Source organism: Chiroxiphia lanceolata, chromosome 16, assembly GCF_009829145.1.
Source record: "Chiroxiphia lanceolata isolate bChiLan1 chromosome 16, bChiLan1.pri, whole genome shotgun sequence".
Classification (NCBI taxonomy): domain Eukaryota; kingdom Metazoa; phylum Chordata; class Aves; order Passeriformes; family Pipridae; genus Chiroxiphia; species Chiroxiphia lanceolata.
Window position 1 is genome coordinate 13,152,417 of NC_045652.1, and position 27,189 is coordinate 13,179,605.

Here is a 27,189-nt window from a genome sequence, read left to right on the forward strand (position 1 = left end):
CGCGGGGCCCGCTCCGCCGCCCGCCGCGTAAACAAGGGCCCGGCGGGGATGCGGCGGGGCCGGGGCGGCCGCGGGTGAGCGGCGCAGCCTTCCCGGAGGGCTCTCCTCGTCCTTTCCCCCCCCGCCGGACGGGGGCGGCGAGGGCCGTCCCGCCATGAACTTGGCCGGGCAGAGCGGCGACGCCGGCAGCGGCCATCTGCTATTCGCCAACTTCAACCAGGACAACACGTAAGGGGCGGCGTGAGGGGGGCTCGGGCTGGGGAGGGGGAACGTGAGGGGGGCCCTGGGGAGGCCTGGCCGCTGCAGGGGGGGGGCGTGGTGGGGTCCCCCCGGGGCCGCCCCTTCCCCTGTGCCGCCGGGGCCGCCCCTTCCCGGGGGTCCGGGCCCGCAGCGGGGCCGGGGTCCCCCACGGGGAGGGCGGTGGGAGCGGCCCCCTGTGCCCCGAGGGGTGCGGGGACGGGCCGCTCCCCGCAGCAGCAGCAGCAGCAGCGGGCACTGGGGTGGCTGCAGCGTGTTGTTGCCTCCTCCGTGCCCCCGTTCGCTGCCCATGGGGAGCTGCTCCTGCTCCTACTTGGGAGGCATCGCCCGCTGTCCCGTTGGAAAAGAGTGGGAAGGAGGGCTCCTGCTGCTCCTTGGTGATGTGGCTTCGTGCCAGGCCCTCCTAAGACCTGGACAGGTCGTCCAGGAGGTGTAGAGACTTCATCCTCTTCACACCGATCTTTTTATCCAGCTGCGTTATTTTCACCTGCTGTGTTGAAGCAGCGTACCTAAGGCTTGAAGGTGTTTTTATGAGCCTTATGCTGCTTTTGGTTTTGATTTTGAAAAAAGAGGCCTTCCTCTGGTCCTTGAGATTTATTTAGGCTTCAGATGGTTCGAGCTGCACGTCTTGCAAATTACTTAATCGTTTGCAGCATGTTTAGATTAATTAGTGTGTATTAGTTTTTATGTGGGGTATTAAAAAGCAGTATCTTTAATTTAAGAACCCCTTATTAGTTGGGATTGGAACACTAAAGATCATTTGAAGAAGGATTTGACTGTCTGAAATACCTGAGAGATGAAACTGGGGGGTAATAACCGAAAGAACTTGGACACGAGAAAGGAGGAGTTTTGATTTAGGAAGTGAGTAAGAGGAAATGATCTCAGGTTGGCATCACAGACCATGACCCACGTGTGTGGTGGAGGGTTTTTTCTTTTAACAACTCGTTCTCTTCGTAAGCAAAAATGCCTCGTCCTCACGAGGGAGATCTGTGACTGTCCCCAGCATGTCCTGTAGCATGTGGGAATGGTGAAGGTGAAAAGGTTATTTCTGGTGACTGCCAGGATTTAGGAGGGTCACATCACAGCAGGAAACACTGTTTGCTTTTGTAGGTTTTGTTGGGGGTGAGAAGTTGAGCCAGTGGAGCTGGATAGACTTGAGACGAGAGGCTTTAGCAGTAAATAAGTTATGGTAAATGATGGAGGGGGGAAGCTGTAGCCTTCTGTGTGTTTGTAAGTAAATCATTATCCGTGTATTGATTCGAACCAAAGACTTTTGCAACTACTTTTCACGTTTTTTCACTGAGCACCATACATATGTCCTTGTGCATATAAAACCTGCCCAGGTTTTGCTCAGATACCATTCATTTTTTACCTATTACTGGAAAAAAGAAACAAGTCATCATTTTCCACCTTGTACTTAAAGATTGCTGAGTTGTGACCAAAAAACCCATTTACTTTGGACGAGAGCTGCAGGCTTGACTTGAGAACAAACCAAACCAAGACAGAAGTAAAAAGAAACAAATGCAACAAACTTATCTAAGTTTTCTTTGGCTTGTACACCGTTACATCTTTCTTCAAGGAAGAGTAAAGCTGATTCCTTTTTAACTTTGAGTTTATGGGGAGAAAAAAGAGACAACTGGCTAATGATTTCTTTCCTCAACTGTATGTGCTACTGGACTACTTTTCCCATTTCATCTTCTTAAATAACCAAAAAGTGTTTTTCAATTTCTATGCTATAGCTGATTTTTTTTTTTATTCAGCATTCTAATGTCCATTGTGTGAATAAATTACTTTTTTAAAAAATATATTATTTATATATAAATCACCTTGAGGTTACCTGATGAGAATTTTGGTGCTGCATCTTTTGTGTGACCCAGACCTGGCCCATAGATCTCTGCAATTCCAAGTCTTGGGCTACTGGATCTTTTGTGTCATTTTTTAATATTTATACATTTCAGATATTTGTTACAGAAACTACAGAAATATGAAAAGGCTCCTGTTCAATTTTTTTGTCTCAAAATTCTGAGAATAATTTAAAAGGCCACTTACTTTGAGACAAATGAAGTGGTTGATGATGTGGAATAATCTCTTACTAATAGTGTCTCAAAGAAATCTCTCCAAGAAAAGTAGTAAGTATAAAAGAAGTTTTGCAGATGTCTTTGTGAGCAGCCTCTCAGTGAAACACTTGTCTGATGTGGTAAGTGGCCCAAATAACCAGGTTGCATTCAAGTTCCTAAACTGAGTAAAATTTAGTGGTTGGGTGCATTCTTTAAACTGAAGTTTATTTGATTTTTTTTTTCTTCTTTTTTCCTGCTCACGATCTCTCCTGGTTTCATGTTTGAATAGAGAAACAAGAAGCCAGCTCTCTGGGTTTGTAGTATCCTGTTCTGTATATCTAGGAGATGACAGTTCACCAGGTGAGAAGAGCTGAAAAGAACTTCTTAGGAGTGACTTACACTTTGCCATGCCAGGCCTCAGAAAGCTCACCTATTTCAACTTTTACAGGTAACTGGAGCCCTTCTCCAGACAGGCAAGGTAAACAAATGTATGTTCTTTCAGGCAGTATATGAAAGACAAGCTTTGTTTATGTCTGCCCAGTCAGTAGAGCTACATCATGCTTAAAGGTGCTTCAGTAATTAGAAAAATTGCTGACAGACAGAACTGGAAAATAAATGACATGGGCATGTTGTTATTGCATTTAAAGCTTTTACCTTCACCTTAACAAGGTGCCAGTTCCACTCAGGCTTAAATGTGTCTTGCTTACCTACACGGCAGAGCCAGTGGCCTGGTGTTAGGAAAAGATGGTGCTGGTAAAAATAAGGATCAAGCCAACTTTTCCTTGGTTTTGTGAAGAGTTGGTGATTAGTTACTCTCTCCTGTAGGAAGATGAGCTTCATGGTGGCTCTTAATCTTGGGAAATGAGGTTGCTGGTAGTCAGAAGAATGTTGTCACCCTAAAAGTTGCTGTTGCTTTTCCCAGTCGTTGCAGTCCCTGGTGACTGAAGCAGATCTCCTCTACCCTGCTCTTAGTTGCTTGTTTTTCCCAGACTTAACTTTTTTGAAATGCTCGTTCACAGATGCTGTAAGTAGTGACATTGTCTCTTGGAACAGTATCTACGTTATTGCAAGTGTTGTCTTGCCTGTTTATTCCACATTGCCCTAAGCTTTATTTACATGACAGTTCTGAATTATTGGCTGGGACTGGAACTCTGCCTGAAAACACTCCACCTATAATGCAGCAGAAGCGGTTGGTTTGTGGCTTCTCTTTGATATAATGTTTTCATTAAGTAAAAACACAGAGAGGGGTATTTTCAGAAGATGTTGATGTGCTTGTTTTGGACCTGGCCCTTTTCCCCAGTGAATCAATCATTGCACAACTCAGCATGACTGGCATTCCCTGATTGAGAGGCACAAGCTCCAACTTCCAGATCAAAGTGGAGTAACCCGTCAGAATTCGGGTGTCCCAGCCAAACCATGCAGTTGGAAGCTTGTGGGTGATCTCAGTGCTGGGTAGGTTTTAGCAGTTGGGAATCTTTAACAATGGATACTTGGGAAGAAAAACCTGAGTGCTCTTTGTATTACTCCTGGGAGAACTACTAAAACTGAGCACAGATACGTTTATGAAAAATTAAACACCTCACAAACTCACAGAAGCTTTAAAACTCATAAAGGAAATGCTAATGGTTAGAAGTTTGTAACTTTTTAAGCAAAGGATAACTTCAAGATCTCACCTTGCAGGTATCTATATAAGAGGTAGAACTTTCAGTCTTTAAATTGTTACACAGATATTGCCAGAGAAGTACCTTTGGAAGTACAGTGGTTCAGTTTACAGATTCAGTTTACAAACACACCCCCCCACTCCCCCCCAAAAACACCAACCAGCAACCACCCCAAAGAACCTGCTTGTGAAATAATGCAAGTGGACAGACTGTAGAGAAGTTTTAGTCACCTTTTTTTAAAATAAGTAATTGTGTGACAGCATTTGGAAACAAAGTAGTCACTGCAGTTTTGAAAACAGAGTCCTGATGAAAGGCGAAAGGAAACCTTGTTTGGACTTCTAAGGAAAACACTGGTGTGTGCCTTTTGCAAGTGACAGGTATCAGTCCAAATACTAATTCTGCCCTTTATTTCCCAAATAAATCAATTTCATTCTACATTTTGGGCAAATGCTTATAGCTCAAAATATGTCCAGCACGCTTCGTGCACCAGAAGCTGTATTCAAATTCCCTTGCCCTGTGGTGTTTGGATCTCTGTAGTAAACTGCTTGTGGTGGGAGGAACAAGGGTTAGGTGCTGAGAATTCACTCCTCTGCCTTTGTCTCTCCTAGGTTCAGGTGTCCTTCACCCGTGATCCTTGAGGACAGGAGAGCTCTGTATTCCAAGGAGGCTTTAAAGCTAAACACACACCCCAAAAAAAAGGAAGGCGAGAGCGGTCACGTAGCTCCCACGCTCAGGCAGGATAGCTGAGAGAGACAACCGTATGTTGTGATCCTTGCTGTGGTTGCAGTGGGCACAGCAGCTCAGGGGGGCTGGCCAGAGGAGCTGTTCCTCAGCTCCTGACCATTTGGATGGGGATTTGGCCCAAGAGCAGAGATATTTACTTGGATTGTGGACTTTCTGTTGTCCCAGCCTAACGCTGCGTGTTAAGGGATGAGCAGGCATGGTCTGCTTTTGCCGTAGCAGATTTTAAGTTTGTGGGCTTTCTTTTAATATAAAAATAATGGGAAAATCTGTGGATTGTCAGGTTGCTGACAAAAACATCGAATATGTGAATTTCTGTATCTCACTTTTGTCCAAAATAATATTGTCTTAATTTAATATTAAGACATATCCATAAGATGCTACAGCTTTGGTTTCAGCAGGCATTTGGAAGGGGTGGAACAAAGCAAAGTACATTTCCTTAGTAATTCCTTAGCAATTCTTATGCCATTTCATTGATTTTTCTTTTATTACATTCCCCTTCTTCATCATAAGCCTTTGTTCACTAAATGTTTTGTCTGTGGAAATTTACATTGGTTTTGGAATGAGGTGGAACATTAGTATAATGAGACTGTATCATAATGTAAGTAGGTTTAATTAAACAGTTATTTAAAGCAGTAATGACTTTTGGAGTCATGTTTATGCTGCAGCTGCAATTGATTTTAATCTTTGAGAGAGCTGCCCTTAGTAGGATCTTCCTGATTAATTTAGAATATTTCTGATTAATAGTTAAGGTCCTTTGCGATATGGAAAGGGAAAAACTGGTTTTCTTCCTTCTGTATGTATATTAAAGAAGCAAAAGAAAACCTGTAGCGTTCTAATCCATCTGAAACAACTTGCTTCTAAAGAGTCAGAGAGATTGAAGCAGCTGATATCCCACTTTAGGTGAGTGCACTTAGAGTGGATGTCAGCATCTTCAAATGAGTGTGTGAAATATCTCACAGCACTGTTCTCTTGTGAGGCTATTTTTAATTATTTATGACAGTCACTCTTGAAAATACTATCAAGATTTATGTAGTCTTGGATCAGACTGCAGTATTATCTCTGGAAAAAGTGGGTAAACACAGTTCCATAAATCATGGCTGTATTGATAATTTTGTACTGAAGAGACAACCTTGATGATGAAATAGCTCAAAGTCTGCAGTCTAAGGTGTGTAATAGAGGCTACACATAACAGAGCTAAAAAAACCACATGTGCAGTATAGTATTAGAAGAAAAAAAGGCGATTTTGGGGAATATTTATTTTCAATTTCAGGCTCATCAGCTTTTGAAAATCGGTGATAATAAAGCATAACATCCACATTGTAAAAGGAGCTTCTGATAACTACAGCAGCTTCTTGCTGGCCACTGTCTATCTGAGCAAGAGCTGAATGGCTTATTGATCATATTTCTTCCCCATATGGTTGCACATTTTTTGGGAGGTGAGGTAATTCTGGCTGGATGCTTGTTTTGTGGATTTGGCCATTTAGATGGTGATCGGGTGTCTTAAGGGCTTAAGTGTAATATCAATGCAGGGGAAGATGGGGGATTTAAACCATTATGATTATGCTGGTATAACTCAGCCTAGTGGGTTCTTATTACATATAAAAAGCCTTTTTCCAGTAGTTTCATAAGAAGTAATTTGAGAGTACATTAAAAAAAAACACCCCAGCGAAACAAACCCTCCAAAAGCAGGAATGCTGTTCTAGAAGAAAAAGGGGTTATTTTGCAGTTATGCTTGGATTCTGAAATGGGTTTAATTACACTGACTTGAACTGCTCTGTGTAAACAAATGATTTGTGGCTTCATCACCTTGATCCTGATAGAAGTAACAAAAAGCAGTTGCCGTGGATGGAAAGGTCTGTCCTGTGCTTCTTCATTTTGGCTTCTACTGATGATGATTTTTATCATGTATACAACTCAATTTTGCCATTGTGGCTCATTTAAATGAGGTATAGGTAGTTGTAGGACTAGAAAAATGGGCTCCCTCACTGATTTCAGTGATACTGTCAGCAAAACAGTGATTCAGCAATATTCTGTATTTAAAGCTGTAAGTACAATACAGGAATACAGTTCTGCCTAGTAATACACTCACAAATAGCTGCTGTGTGGAATTCTCCGGGAAGAAATCATCCTGTGTCTTTTGTGGATCGTTTATATTGCAGGGAGTCTTGTGACTCCATTTATTTTTAACTCAGTGGAGTGCTTGTTTACCTTTGCAAAGTGACAGTTTTAATGTCATTCTTTGTTAAACTTTCTTCTGAGGGAAGCCATAAATGATCTAAGAGAAGCTGATTCATTGCTTTGTTTTACCAAATTAAGAGTTTCACTTTTTTTTTCACAGAATGTGGGTTTTTCATTGAGTTGTACAAAAGCAGTTGAGCAAAAACACTTCAGTGTGTCTGGCCTCTAATCAGATAGAGTCTGCTGAACATACTGACTTCATCTGAAGTGAGATTAAATTCAGTATTTCTGAGGTGACTTAGAGGAGCAGCAACAAAATTTTGTTTTATGGTTGCTCTCTATCTCTAAGCCTAATATGCTTTTTTAATATCTTGGTTATTGAATCTGGGGACTTCTGCCTGCCTGCATGGTGCATATTTTAATTTGAAAGCTTAAACCTTCTCAAATATAATTTCTTAACCAGATTGTGCCAGTTGTATTTTTCTTCTAGAAGAGAAGGTCATACCATCGTACAGAATTCGATTTTATAGCTTGAGATCTTAATTTCAGAGGGTAAGCAGCTGGAGGAGCAATTTCTAATCTTCTGGGTACGTTGAAGTTTAAAAAGGGCTCACTTTGGAGCCACGAGTGGAAAATACAGGAAGAACGTGAAATCTAGGAATCTGCATTGTATTCCAAAGGCAGAATTAATTGTTGGTGCATCTGAATTGTTGAGAATCATCTTGCTGAGTTCAGAAGGGCGTTATTGGCAGGCTGACTGGCAGGGTTGGCTCTGAGCCTTGTATTGAATGACTTGCCACAGTTTGGCATATTGAAATGTGTTTTATCGCAGTTTAATTAGTTTTTTCTCCGCGTGTCCTGGCAGCAAGAAATATATGAACTATAAGCATACTAATGCACTTCTGTACAGCTGTATTGGCTGTTAATTTTCTTAATCTGTGGCATAAAATCGTCCTCCACATGGGGAGGGGAAACAAGAATGAGCCATTGTCTGCTGCCTTGGTGTGTAAAGACCTGCAAGAGAAGCTAAAGGTTTTTCTGGCTTAAAATTTAAGACCTGTCTTTTGACTCTAACTGGAAAAGCAATTAACTGGTCTGTGAGCTAAGTGTGAAAATTGAGTAATGGAGGAAAGAAGGGTTTGTAGGCAGTTTTTTAGTGTTCTGCTATTGTTAAAATCTGTTTAACATCAGTGACTAGCATTTTTAAGAGGGCGCCTCTGATCAAAGATTCGGTGTGAGTATTTGTGAGACTGAGACCGAACAATGGAGGTGCTAGAACATCATCACATAAAGCCAGAGAAAATTAGAGTTGGCAGTCTTTAATTACTTTTTTTTTTAATATAAAAACTCTTTTGGGATGGTCAGGGACAGTTACACTGTAAAGAACAAAAAATCCCCAGACGGCCCAGTTTGAAAGGTCTTGGAGGTCACCTCTAATGATGAGGCAATGATGTAATTGGTTTGCATTACATTATTCAAGTCATCATCTTTCCTCCACACTAAGGCTTTTAGGCTGTGTGGAGAAACCAGTGGTGAGAATTGGGCAGTCGGCTCCCATGGGGCTGTGACCTCTCATTTCATTAAATGTGTAGCAGAATTCCACGCCTGGATTCTGTAGTTCTGAATTTCTGTAATTCTGAAGCTGTTTGGCCTTTTCAGAGTTGAGGAAGCTGTCTGTGTCTGTCGTGGCTTCTTTGGAAAAGCTTTTTATCGTTTTTCTTACTGAGCTAACCCAGCTGGAGGTTAGAACAGGGTAAGAATCTGTCCAAGGGTAATCACAGCTGATGTAGTTTGTGTTCCTGACTGGCTTGTTTCTTTTGCAGATCCCTTGCAGTTGGCAGTAAATCAGGCTACAAATTCTTCTCTCTTTCTTCTGTGGACAAATTAGAGCAGATCTATGAATGCAGTGAGTATCTCCTTTTTTTCTTCTTTTTTTTAATGCCCTCAGTTGGCTTAATGTGGGAAGAGTAAGATGTGTTTCATTTTTTCACAGATTGTTTAGAATTGATGTAAGAGGAACCTTAAGTGTAAATATCACACAAATACAAAATGATTGCTGGGCAGGGTAAAACTGTATATTAGTGTTCTGTATTTAAATGTTGCTGGGATGTTGTGAAATTTGGTAGTGGCTGTGAGAACTCTGCTTTTCTAATCTTATGTCCAGGTTGTGTAGCAGCTGAGCATAAAAATAATAATTTACTCCTGTGAGAGAGTGTGTCTTTGGGGTCTTTATACTGGCTGTTGGGGCAGGCAAGCACTAATATACCTTTGTCAAATAAGAAAACCTTAATTATTTTTTTTTTATCCTAATGTTTGCTGTTAGAAAAATACTTTTTAACATGATAGCTGCAGGTTTGCTCATACAGAAGGGTGAATAATTCAGATTCCTGAAACTTCTCAGTACTGGTCACAATTGAGTAGGATATGAGATGACATGGGTGGAGGCCTGGGAGAGAAGTGGTATCCCCTGTTTTGCCAGCAGGTCATAGACTTCCCTTTTTTGAGGTGCTAATAAGTAAACTATGAATGCTATGTGTGAATATCCTCGCTTTCTTGTAAACTCCATGTGAGCAGGTGGTACCAATAACTATGATGTCAGCATTTATAGTGAGATCTCATGACAGAGTTGTCCTCAGACTCCATTCCCAAAGTGACCTGACCCTGTGGCATCTGAAGTTTGGAAATGGTGTGTGACTCAGATCACCTATTACTGCAGCGACAGCCTGGTTCTGTACACAGTCAATGGAGAGGAGTAATTGTGAGGTTCAAATTAGGCACCTGTGGTCAGGTTAAGTTGTGCTGCAGCTACATCTTCCTATTTGAGTCATGGTCTGGTTTTACTGGTTAATGAGTGGCTTGAATTCCATTTTCTGCTGTTGAGTTTAGGTACCTGACCTCTGTAGTATGTCAGGCACTTACAGTATCTGGCCTGATACCACCCCAGGAGACTCAGTGAGGATGACTCCTGTTACACAAGACACTGAATAAATACACTGAGAGGTCAACTGCACTTTGCAGGACTGCATCTTCTAGGTAGTCCTTGAAAGAAAAAGTACAGATTGGGTAAAGTGCCTTGTTCAAAATCTTGCAATAAATTGATAAAGCAGCTGGAATTGGAATTTAGACCTGCTGATTCCAGTCCTCAGGCTGTTCTGAGATGCCTGTGTTGATTTAACCTCTTTTATATTGTAAGTTTTCTGAATGTTAAGTCCATAAAAAGAGAGCACAGAGTGTAAGGTAACATTTAGTAGAATCGTGGAATGGTTTGGGTTGGAAGGGACAGTAAAAATCATCCAGTCCCATCCCCTCCCATGGACACCTTCCACTATCCCAGGTTACCCCAAGCCCCGTCCAGTCTGACCTTGAACACTTCCAGGGATGGGGAAGCCACAGCTTCTCTGGGTAACCTGTGCCAGGGCCTCACCACCCTCACAGGGAAGGATTTCTTCCTTATATCTAAGCTAAATTTCCCCTCTTTCAATTTGAACCCATTATTCCTTGTCTATCACAGGAAATGTGATACAGAAAATGTAATGTTTGGCCTCTGTAAGCCAGCCAACCTTTGCTCAAAGCACATCTAAATATTTGGAGATCTTAATTTTTTATATGAGTTAAATAATTTTCAGTCTTGGATTTGCAACCTATGCCTGTTAAAACTTGATATGGGGGTGGAGGGCTTCCTGTGTACTGGGTACCTCCTTTCCGAAAGGAAAGGTATCTTGAGGCCTCCCAGACACGTGCCTCCTGCTTCCCAGTTTAGTTTAAGTGGCTCTAAAGACTTTGAGTTGTTTTGAGTGAGCACTGTTAAGGACTCCCCCCCTCTCTGAAAGATTGATCTGCCAGCTCTTGTGTAGGTGTTTAAACTAAACTACAGAATATGCCCCAGCTGTCTTGTGTTTGAGAGAACCACTGAAAATATGGAAGATTTGGCTGCTCCCATCACTGACTTCTCCTGTGACTGTACAAATCTCCTGCCTCCCTGCGCAGTTGATCCCCCTGTAAAAACAAGCATGAGATTGAAGGGTGATTTAAGGCTTAATGAATCCTTCTGACATGCTTCATGTTCTTGGATTAAAAATGGAATAAAGGCACAGCTGATCATAATCTAGCTGGCTCTAACCAGCTCTTGTCTGTGATGCTACATGCTTGTGTTTATGAAACTAATCTTGTTATGTATTTGCTTGTTCTCCCCTCGCTGCTGGTACTTAATTTGTTTTGCAGTTCTTTTTGTTCTTGCAGTGTTTTGAATCTGAGTTTCTGGCAATGCTTAGTTGTGTAGTGTAAAGGAGATAATACTAATAGAAAAAAAAAAAACCTGTGAGTAACAGCATTGCTATAGGGCTTTAGTGCTGCTAAACGTATGATTAATTCAGGTCAGCTGAACATAGGATGGGCAGTATAGCCTGGTACTCACTGTACAGTGCTGTTGGGAAGCATAAATTACTTGGCAGCTGTGAAGAGATTTTATCTCTTCTTCCTGTTAGAGGAAGACAAAGGACCAGAGGTGCATCCTGTATTTTTAAAGTGAATGTAATTAAAAGCCCATCACAAAGCCTTTCTCTAAAAGTAACTATCTGTATTACAGTCTTTTATGGTGAGACTGAAGGATTATCAATACCTTTGAAGCATTTTGCTTGTTGAAAATTTTTTCATCTGCCTGACTGCTTAGTTCTTGATAGTGCTCTTCCCTGTGTGCCTTCCCTGCTGCCCACCCTTCCCATCAGTGCAGCACAGGACAGCACATTTTCCAGCTGAATCTCTGTTGCTGTTCCTCTTCTGAAATACCAGTTCTCATGGCTGGGAGAGTGACAAATCCCAGAAGCTGTGTCTGAACACAGTTGTTCCTGAATGCAGAAAGAAGCTGTGCTTGTCTGGGAGCAGGGAGCAGTCAGGCTGTGGTTTTGGGGTCTCTGTGTGCTGCTCTTCTGACTCTTGTAAAAGGATGGCATCGTTTTGAAGGACTCCAGGCTCAGATGGAAAGCTGATATATCCCATCCCCTAAAATATTTGAGAGCCTTTTATGTAACTAGTCTGATTCAAGGAGCACAGACCTCCGCATTTCAAAGTCTCTGCATGCATTTATTGAAGCAGATTTTTGTGTTTCTTTTCATGTGTTTTGTGTGGTATCAAGAAAATGGAGAACAATTCCTTGAAAACAAAGTCATTACTAAAATGCATTATCCCTATTGCATGAGAAAATTGAATTTTCAAAGCCTCTGTGAGCTGTTTTGTCTTCTCTGGAAAAGTACCATATTAAATACAAGATGTAGATAAAAGTCAATTATGTTGCATAGAGTACTGAAAATACGTAGTATAAACCTGCTCCTTTTCCATAAGGAGGCTGTTTCTCTCAAAAGAATGTAGAACATTAAATATTTTGTGTTCTTTTTCTTGAAATAACTGCCCAGAAAAAGCACTTTGAAAGCAGACATACCACACAGTGATGGCAGCATCATATGCTGAGAATGCTTAACAGAACTTTTTTCATGGAATTTCTGTCACTGGTTATGAGAACAGTGCAAGTTAATTATTTAATGTATCTCTTGGGCAAAACAGAAGCCTTCGGAAACAAACTTTCATTTGTTTTTCTTTTGTTGTTTTTTTTTTTTTTACTGGCAGTTTTATGGTTTGGAATGTGTTAACCATTGAGCTAATCCAGAGACTGACTCCTGAAAAATTTGTTTTGATGGATCAAGGCCAAAGACTCATCACTTGTCTTGATTCAGTTCTGTAATGAAAGGGCAGGTGTAGCTGGTGGCTCTGAAAGAGCTGCAGAGCGTGGTAAAACTCTCTCCAGCTTTTCCCTGCTGCCAAAACTGTGTACATGGAGCTTTTGGAGAAGAGCTTCGGGGAATGGGAGAGGGAAGCACAGATGCCAAAGTAACTGGTGTGGTGGGACCTGGACTCCTGCCAGGTCACTCCAGTGCTGTGCTGTAAACAAATGCCCTGAAAGTGCTTCATTGCCCGAGATCCTGGACTCTGCTCCCTCCTGCTGTCTTCCCCACATTTGGAATAGGAACTTGTATTCCTCCTTTGCCTCCAGTTTTTCCACAGTAGAACTCTTGGCAAATCTGACACTGTTTTATGGCTCTGCATAAATGCTGGGCTTCAGTGATTCCTGCACAAACTGCTTTTGGGGACTGTCAGGTAAAAGGTGGTATGTGTGAAAATACTAATTGGTGGCTGCTGCAGTGTTGTAGTGAATGAGTTTGCAGCTTCTTTGAGTACAATAACCTTTCCTTCTTTGTGGAGAGGTGTGTGGAAATGCCACGGTTTTTGGTTGTTGAAAACCCTTCATGCATAGTATAGGTTTAAAAACAAAACAAAAAACACACCACAAAAAAAAAAAGGCCCAAAAATTACTTTCCTAGATTTCTACAGAAATAAAAGATGACTGTAAAATTCTATCATTTGACAGTTTGCCGTTTTTTGTATCTTTGGGATTTTTTTCAGTTGGATTCTGGGCATGGGGGAGTAGATGCTCTGTTCTGAACTGTAAGCTTGTGTGACACCTCAGGCAGGGGGAAGGAAATCTTTGTAAATCAGCACTCACTGTGTACATTTTCTGCTTTAGAAACGTGCCCTGTGTCCCACCTTGACTCTGAGCTGTTGTGGCAGAATGTTTGTGCTGTTAGACCATATTTTTACACAGACTGAATCTATGATTCTATGATTTTCTTAGACAGTATTTCCTGTTGATGTGCATCATTCTTCCTCCCTGAAATCTCCCTCTGTGTTTTTCCCTCGTTCCTGTGATTCCTCAGCTGACACAGAAGACGTGTGCATTGTGGAGAGGCTCTTCTCCAGTAGCCTGGTGGCCATAGTCAGCCTTAAAGCTCCACGCAAGCTGAAAGTTTGTCACTTTAAGAAGGGGACAGAGATTTGCAACTACAGTTACTCCAACACCATCTTGGCTGTCAAACTCAACAGACAGGTGAGTAGTAATTTTTACCTGGCTGAAAACCTGGGAAAGAGGTTGTGGATCTTATTCTGGCACTTCCTCTGCTGATTGATGTCTCTTCTTTTGGTGACACAATTGCCATTTGAAATGTACTTGTACTTTTCTAACTGTTGCTTCTATGTGGCATCTCAGTACTCGTATTTAATTAAGTATTTTTTGTTCTTTGTTTATGTATTTACTCAGGGAAATGTCCTGAGTAAGCTGGGCATTCTTTGAGTGGGAGGTTGGACTAGAGACCTCCTAAGGTCTCTCCCAGTGTGGATCATCCTGTGATCTTTAATATGAGAGTATGTGAGACTGACAATTTCTGTTCAGGCCTGAACATTGTTATCTACTAAATTCTTATGCTTTTAAATAGTGTTTGCTAAATTCTTTTCAAAAAAATAAAATTTTAAATGTGTCACTCAACTGGTGAAATTGTTAAGTAAAGTACCTGGAAGTGTAGTTTGCTGTAGTACTAAACCATCAGTAGGCTCTGCAGCAAATACAGGCTTCTCTGTCTTCAGCCAGCTCATTCAAAGTAGAGAGTATGGCATCTGAAGCAAAATAATTTTCTTAATGTCTGTCCTTGCCCCCAAAAACTGAGTGTGGGAGGATGGGATTCCTGTTGCAAATCACAAGTGGCTAATTTGATTTCTGAGGTAGTGTTAAGTAACATCTTGTTAGTCATCCAGATGATGTCAGCATTTTGTCCTTTTTCCCTTTTCTAGAGGCTGATAGTATGTCTGGAAGAGTCTCTTTATATACACAACATACGAGACATGAAGGTATTACATACAATCAGGGAGACACCTCCCAATCCTGCAGGTATGGTGGTAGAATCCAGCATAAATTAAAAGTGCTGTCAGTGTATGATGTTCCCCACAGGGAACTGTATTGTTGTTAATTCCACTTTCAAACAAAAGTAACAATTTAACACATGAGTGTTGTCTTAAAGCCTACACGTTTGATCCAGGAGAGGTTTTTGAGAAAAAGTAGCAGACTCTGCCTTAAACTGCATCTTCCCAGCATTTTGGTCTCCTAGAGTGGATGTGTTGAAATGTTAAAAAGAAATAGCAGGGATAAAAACTGGATTTTGACAGCACTTGGTGTAGTTAAAGGCCTTGTCAGGTTAATGCTTTAGGAATCGTGGCAGACATGGGAAATTCTACTGTTTAATCAGTTATTTTAGCTCTATTGGTATTCTTCCCTTTCTATTTTATATTAAATTTTAACTTATGCTAAATAGTTGAATATGTTGCAGATTGACTGTGACATTACTGGTCCTTGTTCTGTTTCTGTTGATAATTTGAGTTATCTTTGTGACACTCAAATGCAGAATCAGAAAGTTTCGCTGCTTAAATCTTGGAATTTGCCTCTTTCTAATTCTGTTTTCTCCATCCCTTCTAGGGTTGTGTGCTTTATCAATAAACAATGATAATTGCTACCTGGCCTACCCAGGAAGTGCAACTATTGGAGAAGTACAAGTCTTTGACACCATCAATCTGGTAAGGATTTGAATGCTGTTTCCATTTCTAAAGATTCAGGTTTTGGAAATTACTTAATTTGCTCAGAGGGGAATTACTGGACACTTAGGTTTCTGTGCATCAGGGTGCAGTCTCTCTTACAACCAGGCTTCTCAGAACGTCAGCAAAGAAAATACAGGGGCTAGTATTAGATTTAATGAGTAGAATTGGGCAAATGGATGGAATAAAATAAAGTAATTTCTGTTTGAATTGTCTTCCTGCTGCTTATACTCTCTATGCACGTGCTTCAGTGATAGTTTTATGTACTTAGCAGTTACTGAAACAAATATTGGAGCTGTTGTCTATAAACTAAGACCCATATTTGCCTTGAATGTGCTTAAATATGCAGTCTTAAACTGCACATGTGTAGCTTTTTAACGTGTACTGTGCTAAGGTTCTATTTTATTGATTCACTGCAGAGAGCTGCTAATATGATCCCAGCTCATGATAGTCCCTTGGCTGCTTTGGCATTTGATGCAAGTGGTACTAAACTTGCCACTGCCTCAGAAAAGGTAAGAGGGCTTTTGATTGACTTCCCAACAGTGATAAAAATCAAATCTGTCACTAAGTATTTTAAGAAAGTTTAAATGTGCACAGTTCCATGTGCAAGTGCCAAAAAAGAAGGGTTAGTTACAATGGAAAATCTAAGTTAAGGACTGTTAATGATATTTGACACAATTTCCATGCTGTGAAATGTTGGATAATAAGGTTATTTAAATTAAACATTTTAATCTGGCTGTAATTAGGGCAATCCTCGAAGTCTTTCTGCCTTTAATGCAGGAGACTTATTAGAAATTAGCTGTCTTGTTTTGATGCTGTCTCCCTAATGAAAACAAGACAGTTAAAGTCAGAATAGAGAGAAGTGCCTTGCTAGTCTTTGACATGTGATGACAAATCGTTCATGTAATATGTATAAATTAGAGAGTCTGAAGCCTCTGCTCTTTAAATAATAAGCTTAGACTATAAAGGTGTAGCTGATTGCATCTGATAAAGGCATAGAGGCATCCAAGTGACTACATTCTGGTACTTGTCTAGTGTGGTCATTTTCATGATCAAATATGATAAGAAGGGCTGGTTTTGATGCACAGCTTGTTCTCTACGTTAGTAGCTCCCACCTCTTGTTTCAGTACTCTTCAAACACATCCTACAAACAAGCTCCATAAATATTTCATGCAGTGTCTGGGGTGCATCACAGCAATAAGTTAACAGCAAAGTGGTTTGCTGCTTCCAGTTGTGCTCTGCTCACCAGAGCTAATACACAATGAATCAACTTGAAATGAAAAATGATTTATTTATTTTTTCTTTACAGGGGACAGTAATAAGAGTGTTTTCCATTCCAGAGGGACAGAAACTCTTTGAATTCCGAAGGGGAGTGAAGAGGTAAAGTTCAACTGGGCTAATTACCTGAAGCTCGTTCCTTATGGTTGAGTTCCAGTATGTTCTGCAATTGAGCTGGCATCCTGATTTTTTTTGCCTCTTTTCATCTTCATTCATCCTTGCATCTGTGCTTATAACAGTTTCAGCTTGAATGTCTTCCAATTTCATTCCTTTGGACTTGACTATTCTACAAATCAATCCTGTCAGAATTGTACTCCCTCTTGCCTTTTAAAAATTTATTGGTGAGGGAACTTGTTTAAAGTGGGTCACCTTTTGTAGGATATATTGTATTCTTGTGGCAATTGGAGGCAGTACATCTAATATTCTCGCTCTCCTCTAAGTCCTTCTAGTGCTGTGGTCATTAATAGCCATGGTGAAATGTTACTGTGGTTTGTGGTAGTAGTAACTCTGTAGTTCTACTGTACTTTGTACAGAGGTAAGACTGAGTTCAGATTGATGCATAGCAGATATGGAGACCAATTCATAACAGAGTTGAACATCATTAATTAATCTTGTGCTTGAATAGCTTCAAGAAGTCAGAGAATTCACAATGCTTGCTGTGGAAGTTTTGGGGTTTTTTTCATATTTGAAAAATAGTGGTGACTGAGAAATGTGCTTAATTAAACCAAATATTTTGGCTTTATTGTTTTTCTTTTTTTTTTTTTTCCCCCAGGTGTGTGAGCATCTGTTCGTTGGCCTTCAGCATGGATGGCATGTTTCTGTCTGCATCCAGTAACACAGAGACAGTGCATATCTTCAAACTTGAGACTGTGAAAGAAAAGTAGGTTTCAGATGTGCCTTAGATTTTTTGAAGGAAAAGGGTTTAAAATTGATTATTCTCAACAGGATGAGTTCTCCAAAGTCTGGACAGACTCTTTTGAACACTTCTGTAAAGTAAAGGGCATAAGAAGTCACTTATGAATCAGCAACTGCAGCTGAGCTGTGTACTGTTCTCCCACTGAGTAGAAAAGGTGTTTCTGCCAAAGAGAACTTGGCCACCCTTGACAGGAATATGGAGCAGTTTTGACATTTTCGGTTACATTTGTTTCACCTCCTCTGACATCCATATGAGAAGAAATATCTCATCATTGCCTTTCAGCTGCATATAGGGCTTTAAAAGGCACCAAGTTGTAAAATGTTCCTGTTTATGATTTGAGAGGACAGTCTTACTGCATTTCTGTGGAAGTCCTTGGAAACAATGATATGCTTAGTGATAAACAGATTAATAAAATCTTGAAGCGTAGCACTTTCAGTGGATTCTGCTCTTGTATAATGAACGTTATGAAATGCAGTCTTCTATGCAGAAGTATCAATTTACAATCAAACATGCTTAAATAACAGGCTGAGGGTATTGGAGGACTCATTGTGCCCCGTAGCATCAATTGTGTTATAGTTCTCAAGGGTGTCAGTTATTTCTGAAGAGAAACAAATAGCTGCTTGATATCCTTTAAAAATAAAATGTTTGGAAGTGTTCATGCACTTTTCTCTCTGAGGTGAAGGCAAAGTCAATCACTTTTCTCTTCTGACTTGTAGACCTCAGGAAGAGCCTACGACCTGGACAGGTTACTTTGGAAAAGTGCTGATGGCCTCAACAAGCTACCTGCCCTCTCAAGTAACAGAGATGTTCAACCAGGGTAGAGCCTTTGCTACGGTCCGTCTGCCCTTCTGTGGGCACAAAAACATCTGTGCACTTGCCACGTGAGTACTTCAAAGGAACCTGCACCCCCCACCCTGCTGGCTTGCTGGGTTTGGGCTCTGGAGAGGCTGACACTGTAAAACATAACCCCATCTGCAGCAGAGCAGTGGATCACCTGTAGTCATTGCAAAGCCTCTTCTAGTGTAAGAGCAACGTGTCAGAGCTAACACCTCGCAGCCCTGTGAGGGGAGGAGGAAAAGGCAAAATGTTTGGATGGGAATAGCGCAATTTCCAAGTGTTGTTTAAAGATGTCTTTTAATTTTGAAAGAAGAATGTTGAGAACAGACCCATGGGCTTTTATGGCATTTGCTTCCATTAGTGCTATGGGGAGTGATACTGTGTGTTGTTAGCAAATTGCAAAATTAGGCAATCCAGCCTAACCATTAAAGAAGCCTTTGAAAGCAAGTTCATATAATTCTTGTCTCTAAAACAGCATAGCATTCATTAAAGTTAATTTTTAGGACTAAATCTAATCTTTTATGCTGTCTTCCTCAAAGGCAGGTCCCATTTGGCACAGCTACCAAAGCAATAAGCGGAGCAGTAGTAAACTTATTTTGTGGGGGTTTTATAGTTTTTATGTTAAATTGACTTCATGTCTGTACTCTCACTCCTCTGATCTCAAAGCACCCTTTAAGCAATAATTAAGCTTTGCAACGTCTCTGAAATAAGTAAATCCTTCCCGTTAGAATACTTGTCTTTGGAGTTGCACAAAGCTTGATAACAGGATGGTAACTTCTGAATCTGTTTTAATGAGTTCTATATAATTGCTTGATTACTGTGCTGTTCTGTTAGCCCCAAAATGTGGTTGTGCCATAATTTTTTAATACACAGTTCTTTCCTGCTCTAACTGCTAACAGCATTCCCTGTCTAGGAGCAGGAGTGTGGAAAATAATGCCTTAAAAGCCATAGAATCAATTTAGGTTGGAAGAAACCTCTAAGATGGAGTCCAACCATTAAATCATGGGAAGGGAGGAGAGTGTGCTTTCTTCTGTTCTTAGTAATAATCTGTTATTTAATAATCTGTTATTTATCTGTTCTTATTAATCTCTCCCCTAAACCTGTCTAGAATCCAGAAGATCCCTCGTTTGTTGGTGGGAGCTGCCGATGGGTATCTCTACATGTACAACCTGGACCCCCAAGAAGGAGGCGAGTGCACACTAATGAAGCAGCACAAGTAAGTCCACGTTAGCTGAGGATCGTTGTATTTTATTTCTTCTCAAAATCCAGTTCATTCTTAGACTTCTTCCAGAACAGAACTAAGTTCAACTTAGAACAGCTCATTTCTTTAAACTAATCTTCCACCAGGCCTCTGACATGAATGAGTAACTTCAGAATCCCCCTGAGCCTTCCTTTCAAGTATCCACTACACTAAGCTCCACTTTACCATCAGAAACTTAACACTGAGTGCAGGGAGGGATCAATTGCTGTTTGCTCTGTGATCCTCTTTCCTCTTGGCAGTTTGAGCTGAGTTACTTAAACAAGAACTTGAAACGACTGACACCATCCTCTTCATCAATAAATGAAGTGGTTACAAACATGAGAAAGAGATGTTACTCTGACTTCACAGTGGGGAATCTGACTTATGAAATTATCCATATTTTCTCTCTGCTGGTTTCCTTACTGAAATTCCTTGCATATAGCTAATGTTCTATAGAACACTGTGACAATGCACTGTGGTTTTCAATAAGGAAAAGCTAGGGTAATATAATCAAATTACTTGATCAATCATAGAATTAAATTAAGACAGTAACTCATTAATGATAATTGAGGTTTGCAGCTTTGGTCAGTCTGTAATAATGGCCAAAAATCATACATTTATCTGAACACTTTAAGACATGACCTCTGGTTTCATTTACAGATGAAGTAAGGGGAAGCCTTTATCGAGTTCTTAATCTCTGAAATGTTCTAATACTTTTTCTAGAGGGTTTTGTAATATCTGTGTATGAAGCAACCACTTCTGTGGTGGGCAGAGCTCAAGACAATCTATACTGTTGCTGATTGGAACGTGGTTTTTTTGATCACACACACTTATTTTGAATCTTTTTCTTTCCTGGTATGAGCTACTAGGATTTAGATCCTGATGCCGTGTCAGAGGCAAGCAGGATGATGACGAGTCTTTAGAGTTAAATACAAAGTGTTGTCAGGTGCCTTCTTGCCAGGCCTCTGGAATGGAGGGACCACGTTCCTCCTGTTGCATTTCTGTATACGCTATTCTTGTACATCTGATGAGACGTTTTCCCATAGCTGTCAGCTGAAGCTGCACTGTGCCCAGGTGGGTCAGCTCTCCAGATAACAACCTCTCTGTGCTTGGCAGGCTCGATGGCAGCATGGAGCCAGCCAACGAAATCCTCGAGTCTGCATCCCACGACCGGCCGCTGGTAGCGCAGACGTACAGTGCCGCTGTGACTAAAGGTACATATGTGCCTTCCTCACCCACAAGGCATGGTAAGGAGAAGGCTGGGAATGGGGCAGAGAGCACCTCTGCGTGTCGCTTCGTTCTAGATGGCTGCGTGAGCTGGTCCATGGCAGCACGGAGCTTTGCGTGACTGCGTGTGCGCTGTGGAGCATTGGTGAGCAGTAGGAGAAGAACCCTCGTGGTGTGCAGTAGCCTTCTGTAGATGGATCGCTTGTCTTTGCTACTTTCTGGGTAGAATTTCTTCTTGAGTTGTGGTTGATTACCGTAGTGATAGTTTTAGTACTTGCCAGATGGTTCTTGAGATGCCCTAACCAGTTATTCCATACAGTTCTGCACCCAGACCTTGTGCAAAGCATCTGAATTATAGCCCCCCTCCCTTTTTTTTTTTTTTTTAGCAAGGTTGATAAATGCTGCAATTGTTCCTTTATGGGAACAGTGACCTTTTAGCCTGATTTGCTGCTCTGTTAAATTGAGAGGATGAGAACTTGTTTAATGCTGCAGCTCTCCAAGTCAGTGGAGCTTTTGCCGGCTCTGGCACTCAGGTTAGAGCCTCATTGCAGAGGAAGGACAGTCAGCACATATTGCATCTGTACTGCACCTGCAGCTGTAATGCATCAGTGGAGACTAAAAAACATCAGCCTGCCCAAAGCACCACTATTGCACACACACAGAGGAGCTTAATTCTGATCATGAATTTTTCTTGGCTTGGAGAAACACAGTCACAAAACAGAGTCATGATAAAAGCAAACATAGGGTGGCAGTGAAACTGTTTCAAGTAATGCTTAGTACTTCAGCTCTACTCATTCACTCTGGATCCAAGCCTTAGTTTGCTGCTGATTCCCCAACTCCTTGTTCCTTTCTCTCCAGCCTATACAGATGACCTGGGTGCTGTGGGTGGAGCTTGCCTGGAAGATGAAACCAGCTCACTTAGATTGGATGAAGACAGTGAGCATCCCCCCATGATCCTTCGGACAGACTAAACTTGGACCTGTGAACTCACTCCTGAAGCAGAGAACACTGGCTTGATGTTTCTTGAGGAACCTCGTGTTATGCTGCTATGAACTTTGACATGAGTTGGGAGAGAGGATGACAGACTCTTACAGTTTTAAGTCGTAGCTGTAGTTCTAATTCTATACAATTGGAAAAATATATGGTTTTCAATTCAGTGGCTTTTAATCTTGCTTATCTATTTTAGCTGTGTCTTTTTTTTTTTTGTTGCCAAAACCTGCTGTTTGTGCAGCCCTCAGAGCCTACTAGCTTTGCATGCGTTCATGTGCCAAGCAAGCATAGGAGGGGGAGAGAGAGAGAGAAGCCACTTTATAACAAACTCAAGTTTGTATTTTTTTTATATATGTACATAATATTTAGCCTATATAAAGAAGGAGTAGAGAAGTGGTTCTGGAAGCTGAGACTAGTTCTGCACTGACAAAGGTCCAAATGGTTCCTGTGCATGGGCTTGCAGGCATACCTAGTGACTGACATGCAACCTTTCAAATGCAATGGCCTGTTTTTTTGGGTTCTCCCTTCCCTTTCCTGGACCATTTTGTTAATTAAAATTCCTTCTGAATGTTGTGTATTTGTGGGACTGTTCTGTTTGTTGGGATGGAAAACTGGAAGTGTTTCCCTGCGTAAGGATATAGAATATGGAAAGTGCCTTTACAGGGAAGGAATTGCTGCAGGAAGAAAGCTAAAATGAGGGAAGAATTGTTAGAGAATCTTGTTTGTGCACCTTTAGTGCTTGGGTGTCTGTAGTAGTGGCTGATAAGCTTGTGGGTTTTTTAGAGAAGAATTGGAATGCACTTTCTTTCTCTCCTGTAGATTGTCCTATTTTCTTGGCAGAGTAGCAATAACCTTTTTTTATACTTTTTTACATTATCCAAAGCAAGGATTCTGTCAGGCTGGAGGGAAGTCCCTGTAGAGTTTGGCAGCCCCACTCTATAAACAGCCTTAAGGTTTACTGCTGGAAGGCATAGCTCTCAATTCCTGCTTCTCCCCAGTCTGAGGCTGAGTGCACTGCTCTAACAGTGAAGGTTCATGATTTTTTTCAGGATACTGATGTAAATATAAATGATTTTGAAATATTAATTTTCTTCTGGATTATCTTCTGCTGGATAACAATACTTTTCCTTCTGGTTTTTTTTTTTCCCATTTTCCCCTCTCATCAGAGTACCTACTGTGATACACTCAAGGACTGGTTGTCTCTTTGGCAATTTGGGAATAAATCCATAACTGCCCCAACTCTGGCTAGAGCTTTCCAAGGCTGAGCAGTGCTGCAAACTATTTTTAGGGTTGTAATGTGCCTTCTCTTAAGTCTTGGATAACAGTTAGTGAGCAAGTGATTAGCAAAGTACGTGGTGAGTGTTACTTTCCTTTGCCGAAATGAGCCTCCCTTGCCTTTTGTGTAGCAGTGTAGGTTGCTTCCTTTCCCTCTACTGACTGCTTGCAAAGAAGTAAAAGTAAAAGCAGACAAGGAAATTGCAGATCTTGAAAGGAGGACAGAGGCTGAGTGCTCCAGCTACACGTGAGCTCCCTCCCACCAACAGGCAGTGATGTGCTTTTAGGACTTGGTACTATTGAGTCTCCTCTTGAGCAGTAGCAGGCGGTTTTGTCCCCAAAGCCTGTGTGGGCAGGTGGGCTTCCCCTGCCTCTAAAGTACAGAAGAAGGTGGTAGCCCCTGCCAGGAGACCTCTCTGTCAGTGAGGCTGCTGTCAGTCCATGTAAGTTGGTTGGAGTGGCTTGTGGTGTCCCCTCCAGAGCCCGGCACATTCACTGGAAACCCCTGAGTCATGCTGAAATCTTGCTTAGTCTCTCGATTTTAAGATCTGACTGATAACTCAATTCCATGGTCTGGAATTATTTATTTTCTTTCTTTTTTACTGCAAGTGCTCTCAGCTTTGCTGTGGAGCTCTGAGAGCTGCAGAGTAAAATACAAATCTCAGATGTGAGCTCGGTGAGCTGTGGCAAACTGAACCACCAGGAGCTGTCAGATGTCTGCTCATTCCAGACTAAAGCTGGTAACATTCCTGATAACATCCTTGGAGGCTTGGCCTAGACTCCACAAGCACAGTTAGCAGTAAACATGCACCAGCAACACAGGTCTGCTAAGCACACAAGTTTTACAACTCTGGAGCGTAACAAAGGCCATGTTACATAGTCAGATACACCCCTAAGTGTAATTACTAACTTCATTGCTAAAAATGGGTAAAATTTTACCCCCATCTTACCTTTCACACCTTATTTTCCACCGGTGAGTTTGAGATCCCATGTTCACTGTGTTTGTGTCTTCCGTATGTTCCTGCTCCTGAGCCACACTGTGGAATTGCTGTGCCCTACTTGGTTCACTCCTAAGTAGAAGCTGGAAGCCAGTAAAAGTATCTTTTTGTTGTTGTAACTGGGAAAATCTTTAGAGAGCAGAAGCATTAATATTCTGGGGTTAGTGACCAGCACAAAGCTAGTAGGGTGGAACAGGTGGTTTCTGGTCCCCACTGGCTGTGTTTTTGAGAGTGGTGGCAGTAGTTTGTCTTGAGTTCATTGCATGAGGATATAAACTTTTTCTCAGATAAAATATGACTAATATAACTTCTCTGTGATGGCCTTAGGCCCTCAGAAACCACCCTGTTGTGGTGTGCTACCAAAGTTAAAAGCCTTTCAGGTTGGGGGTTCATCCCAGTGACACAAAGACGTATTTTTATTTTTTTTTCTTTAAGCATACCAGAAATGCTGTTTGCAGCTGCATCCTCACCTGAGTATGGAGCGTGTGATTGCACTGTTGTTCTCTGTGGATCAGGAGGTGTCTAAAGATTTCTGTTCTGGTGGTCTGACAGCCCAGGGTAAGCCAAGGAGGCTCTAGACCCGTGCTGTGACCATAGGCTTCTAGTTTAGGATATGGGAACTATGGCCCCTCTCGGGTTAGACTGACCTTCCTTGGAAGGACAGTGTTTGATCTGTATAGCCTGTCTTGAATCTCTTGATTCAAGCTGCACTTCTTGATAGCTTTTAACTCAGTGGAGGGTTGGGGCAGAGATAACTGGAACAACCAAAGCTGGGGAGGGGGGAACACTGAAAAATTTGCAATCCTAAACTCAGGTCTTAGCTTGCAGTGGGATCAGTTCCCAGTAAGTACCATAGGGAAGGAGCTGTTTATCTTGATGTGCAAATAGGCAATGAGTGCAGGTACTCAGCTGCTGTCTCGACATCTGTCTGTTTACTCTGTATTTCAAGTTCTGAGGCAGAAAGCTTTTATCTGCTCCAGTCTCCTCTTATGTCGCTGTTTCCAAAATACAGGTGATAGATACAAATCTAGCAGTTAAAAGGCAGGGCCTGGCAGAGGAGGAGGAGGAAGTAGAAAGCATCAAGAGGTTGTAAAAGCTGTTTGTTCTGATGCCCTGTTCAGCAAGGCATTGGCACGAGTGCTCCCTCTGGGATCAGGTGTGTGCTTGTACCTTGCTGCTTCGGGTCCTGCACGGCGAGTTTCTTGGCTCTGTGTTTTGCTGAGCGTGGGGGTAGAGGTGGTGGCTTTTCAAGTCTGCCTGAATGCAAATAAATACCTGAGAGGACTTTTAATGCAGTGACAGGTGTCTGACCTGTGTGTAATAGTGAGAAGGGAGGAGTGAGCTGAGGAGCCACAGGCTGGGTGAGCGGGTTAGCGCAGAGCCCTGAGCAGAGCGTTCTTTTGTTACGTCCCGTGCTGTGCTTTCTTGGCTCCAGTAATGGCATTAGCATCAAAGCAACATGCAGTAGGACAGTAGAATTTCTTTCCCTGGGGGTTGCTGAGCTGTTCAGTATCCCACTGGTGTGTGCAGATGCTCTGCTTCTGTTTGCAGAGCGACAGGAGTCTTTGTCCAAAGCATTGGTGTGGATTAATCACTGCAGAGGTTTTGGAAGGTTTTATTCTGTGCTCCAGCTGTCCTGGCTAACTTTAAAGCTGTCAACTTTAGTTAACCTGTTAACATCTGAGAGCAAGGCCGAGTGTCTTCTCCACATGTGCAGAGCAGGCCTTTCTTTTCCTGGAATCTGCTGCCCCGTGAAAGGCTTGCAATGAAGAAAGCATGGCTCTGACTGTAAATAAATCCTTTCAGATTCCAATTGTACAACCAAAGGAATTCAGCAAATTCCTATTTTTCTAATCGTGACATGCCTTCATTTTAATGCTCTTCCGACTGGCACATCTCATCTCACACCACTTTGAAAATAACGGGCAAGAAGTTTTATCTCTGGCTTGCAAACAGCTGCCGTTGTGCTCGTTACAGGTGTCAGTGCTGTGGCTTTGGCCATGCGGCCGCAGGGACCTGCGCTGGCTCCCCTGCATGTGCCCGACTCGGGAGTGGGGAGTTCTTCCTGAACCTGTAGCTCTGGGTTTCTGTGGGGTGCTGACTCGGCCCTATGTCTACCTGGATCTATTTGCTCTTGCATTTGCTTCCTTACCTGGAGAAAACCCTGCATCCTGCAGTGCTCACTGACTGTTCGGTATCTGTGTCGATAAGTGGAAAAATCTGTCTTAACATTCCACCTCACCAAGTGTCTGGCTCTCACTGCTAGCCCATCGCTCTTTGTAATTTTATAACTGCCTAAGAAATTAAATCTGTGTTGTGATAAGTATTCTGTGTCTTCTTCCTTTTGTTTGCTGCTTGGAGATGGGGCCGGATAAGATCAGGGTGAGGCTATGTGGCCCAAACCAAAATACCAGCAGTAATAAGCCCTCAGTCCCAGCTGTGCTTTGTAGCTGCTCTCCACAGGCACTGTCAGCTTGGGCTTTGCAGGGAGTGGGAAGGGACTAGCTGAGTTTTTCCTGGCACATTTTGCTTGCAAATGTAATTTTCCCTCTTGTTCCTCCTTAAAGCTGCTCTTCCCAGGACTTGCATTCATGCATTTTTCTCCTGCTGCTCAGGTAAGTTTGATAACTGCCTTTATTCCTTTTTTTCATGGGATGCATCTCCAGCAGTGCTTTCATACCCACCCTGTGCTGTCACTCCAGGCTTGTTGCTTCTCACCTTCAAGCCCTGGAGGAAGATCTGGAGCAAGCCCGTGCGGATGGGAGAGGAGGCATCTCCTGCTTCTCTGTGCATCCTTCTTCTGCAGAGCCTCGACAAGTGCTTTGATCAGGAGGGACAAGAGGAGAAAAAGCCTTTCTGCTCTTGCTGGCAACAGTGGAGCACACAAGGATGAGATGAGGATGAGACTCTCCCTGTATGACTGTTTCATGGCAAGGCCTCGGCTGTGGAGCTGCAGGCGCCTTCTCTCCTGATCCAGCTCTGGAGGGCAATGCTGCCCTGTCACTGCTGCTTTGTGCCTCCCTTTGCTCCAGGCAAAATAGGCTCTGTTAGCTCAGATGAGCGT

General features: G+C 42.1%; 1 protein-coding gene across 9 annotated transcripts; it reads left to right on the top strand.

Moving 5' to 3' along the window:
* Positions 1-26,451, top strand: WIPI2 (WD repeat domain, phosphoinositide interacting 2). 9 transcript variants are annotated; one of them, XM_032703831.1, is made up of 13 exons: positions 122-228; positions 4,585-4,734; positions 8,722-8,804; positions 13,581-13,832; positions 14,570-14,666; positions 15,249-15,346; positions 15,784-15,876; positions 16,674-16,744; positions 17,415-17,522; positions 18,275-18,439; positions 19,504-19,611; positions 20,752-20,882; positions 21,721-26,451. In XM_032703831.1, the coding sequence occupies exons 3-13, from the start codon at positions 8,796-8,798 to the stop codon at positions 21,831-21,833; spliced, it is 1,245 nt and encodes a 414-aa protein (XP_032559722.1). In that variant the 5' UTR covers positions 122-228; positions 4,585-4,734; positions 8,722-8,795; the 3' UTR covers positions 21,834-26,451. The 9 variants fall into 9 exon arrangements, with proteins under 9 accessions (XP_032559716.1, XP_032559717.1, XP_032559722.1 ...); XM_032703830.1 differs by lacking the exon at positions 122-228 and adding an exon at positions 2,611-2,763; XM_032703828.1 differs by lacking the exon at positions 122-228 and adding an exon at positions 2,765-2,793.
* The last annotated feature ends 738 nt before the right edge of the window (positions 26,452-27,189 follow it).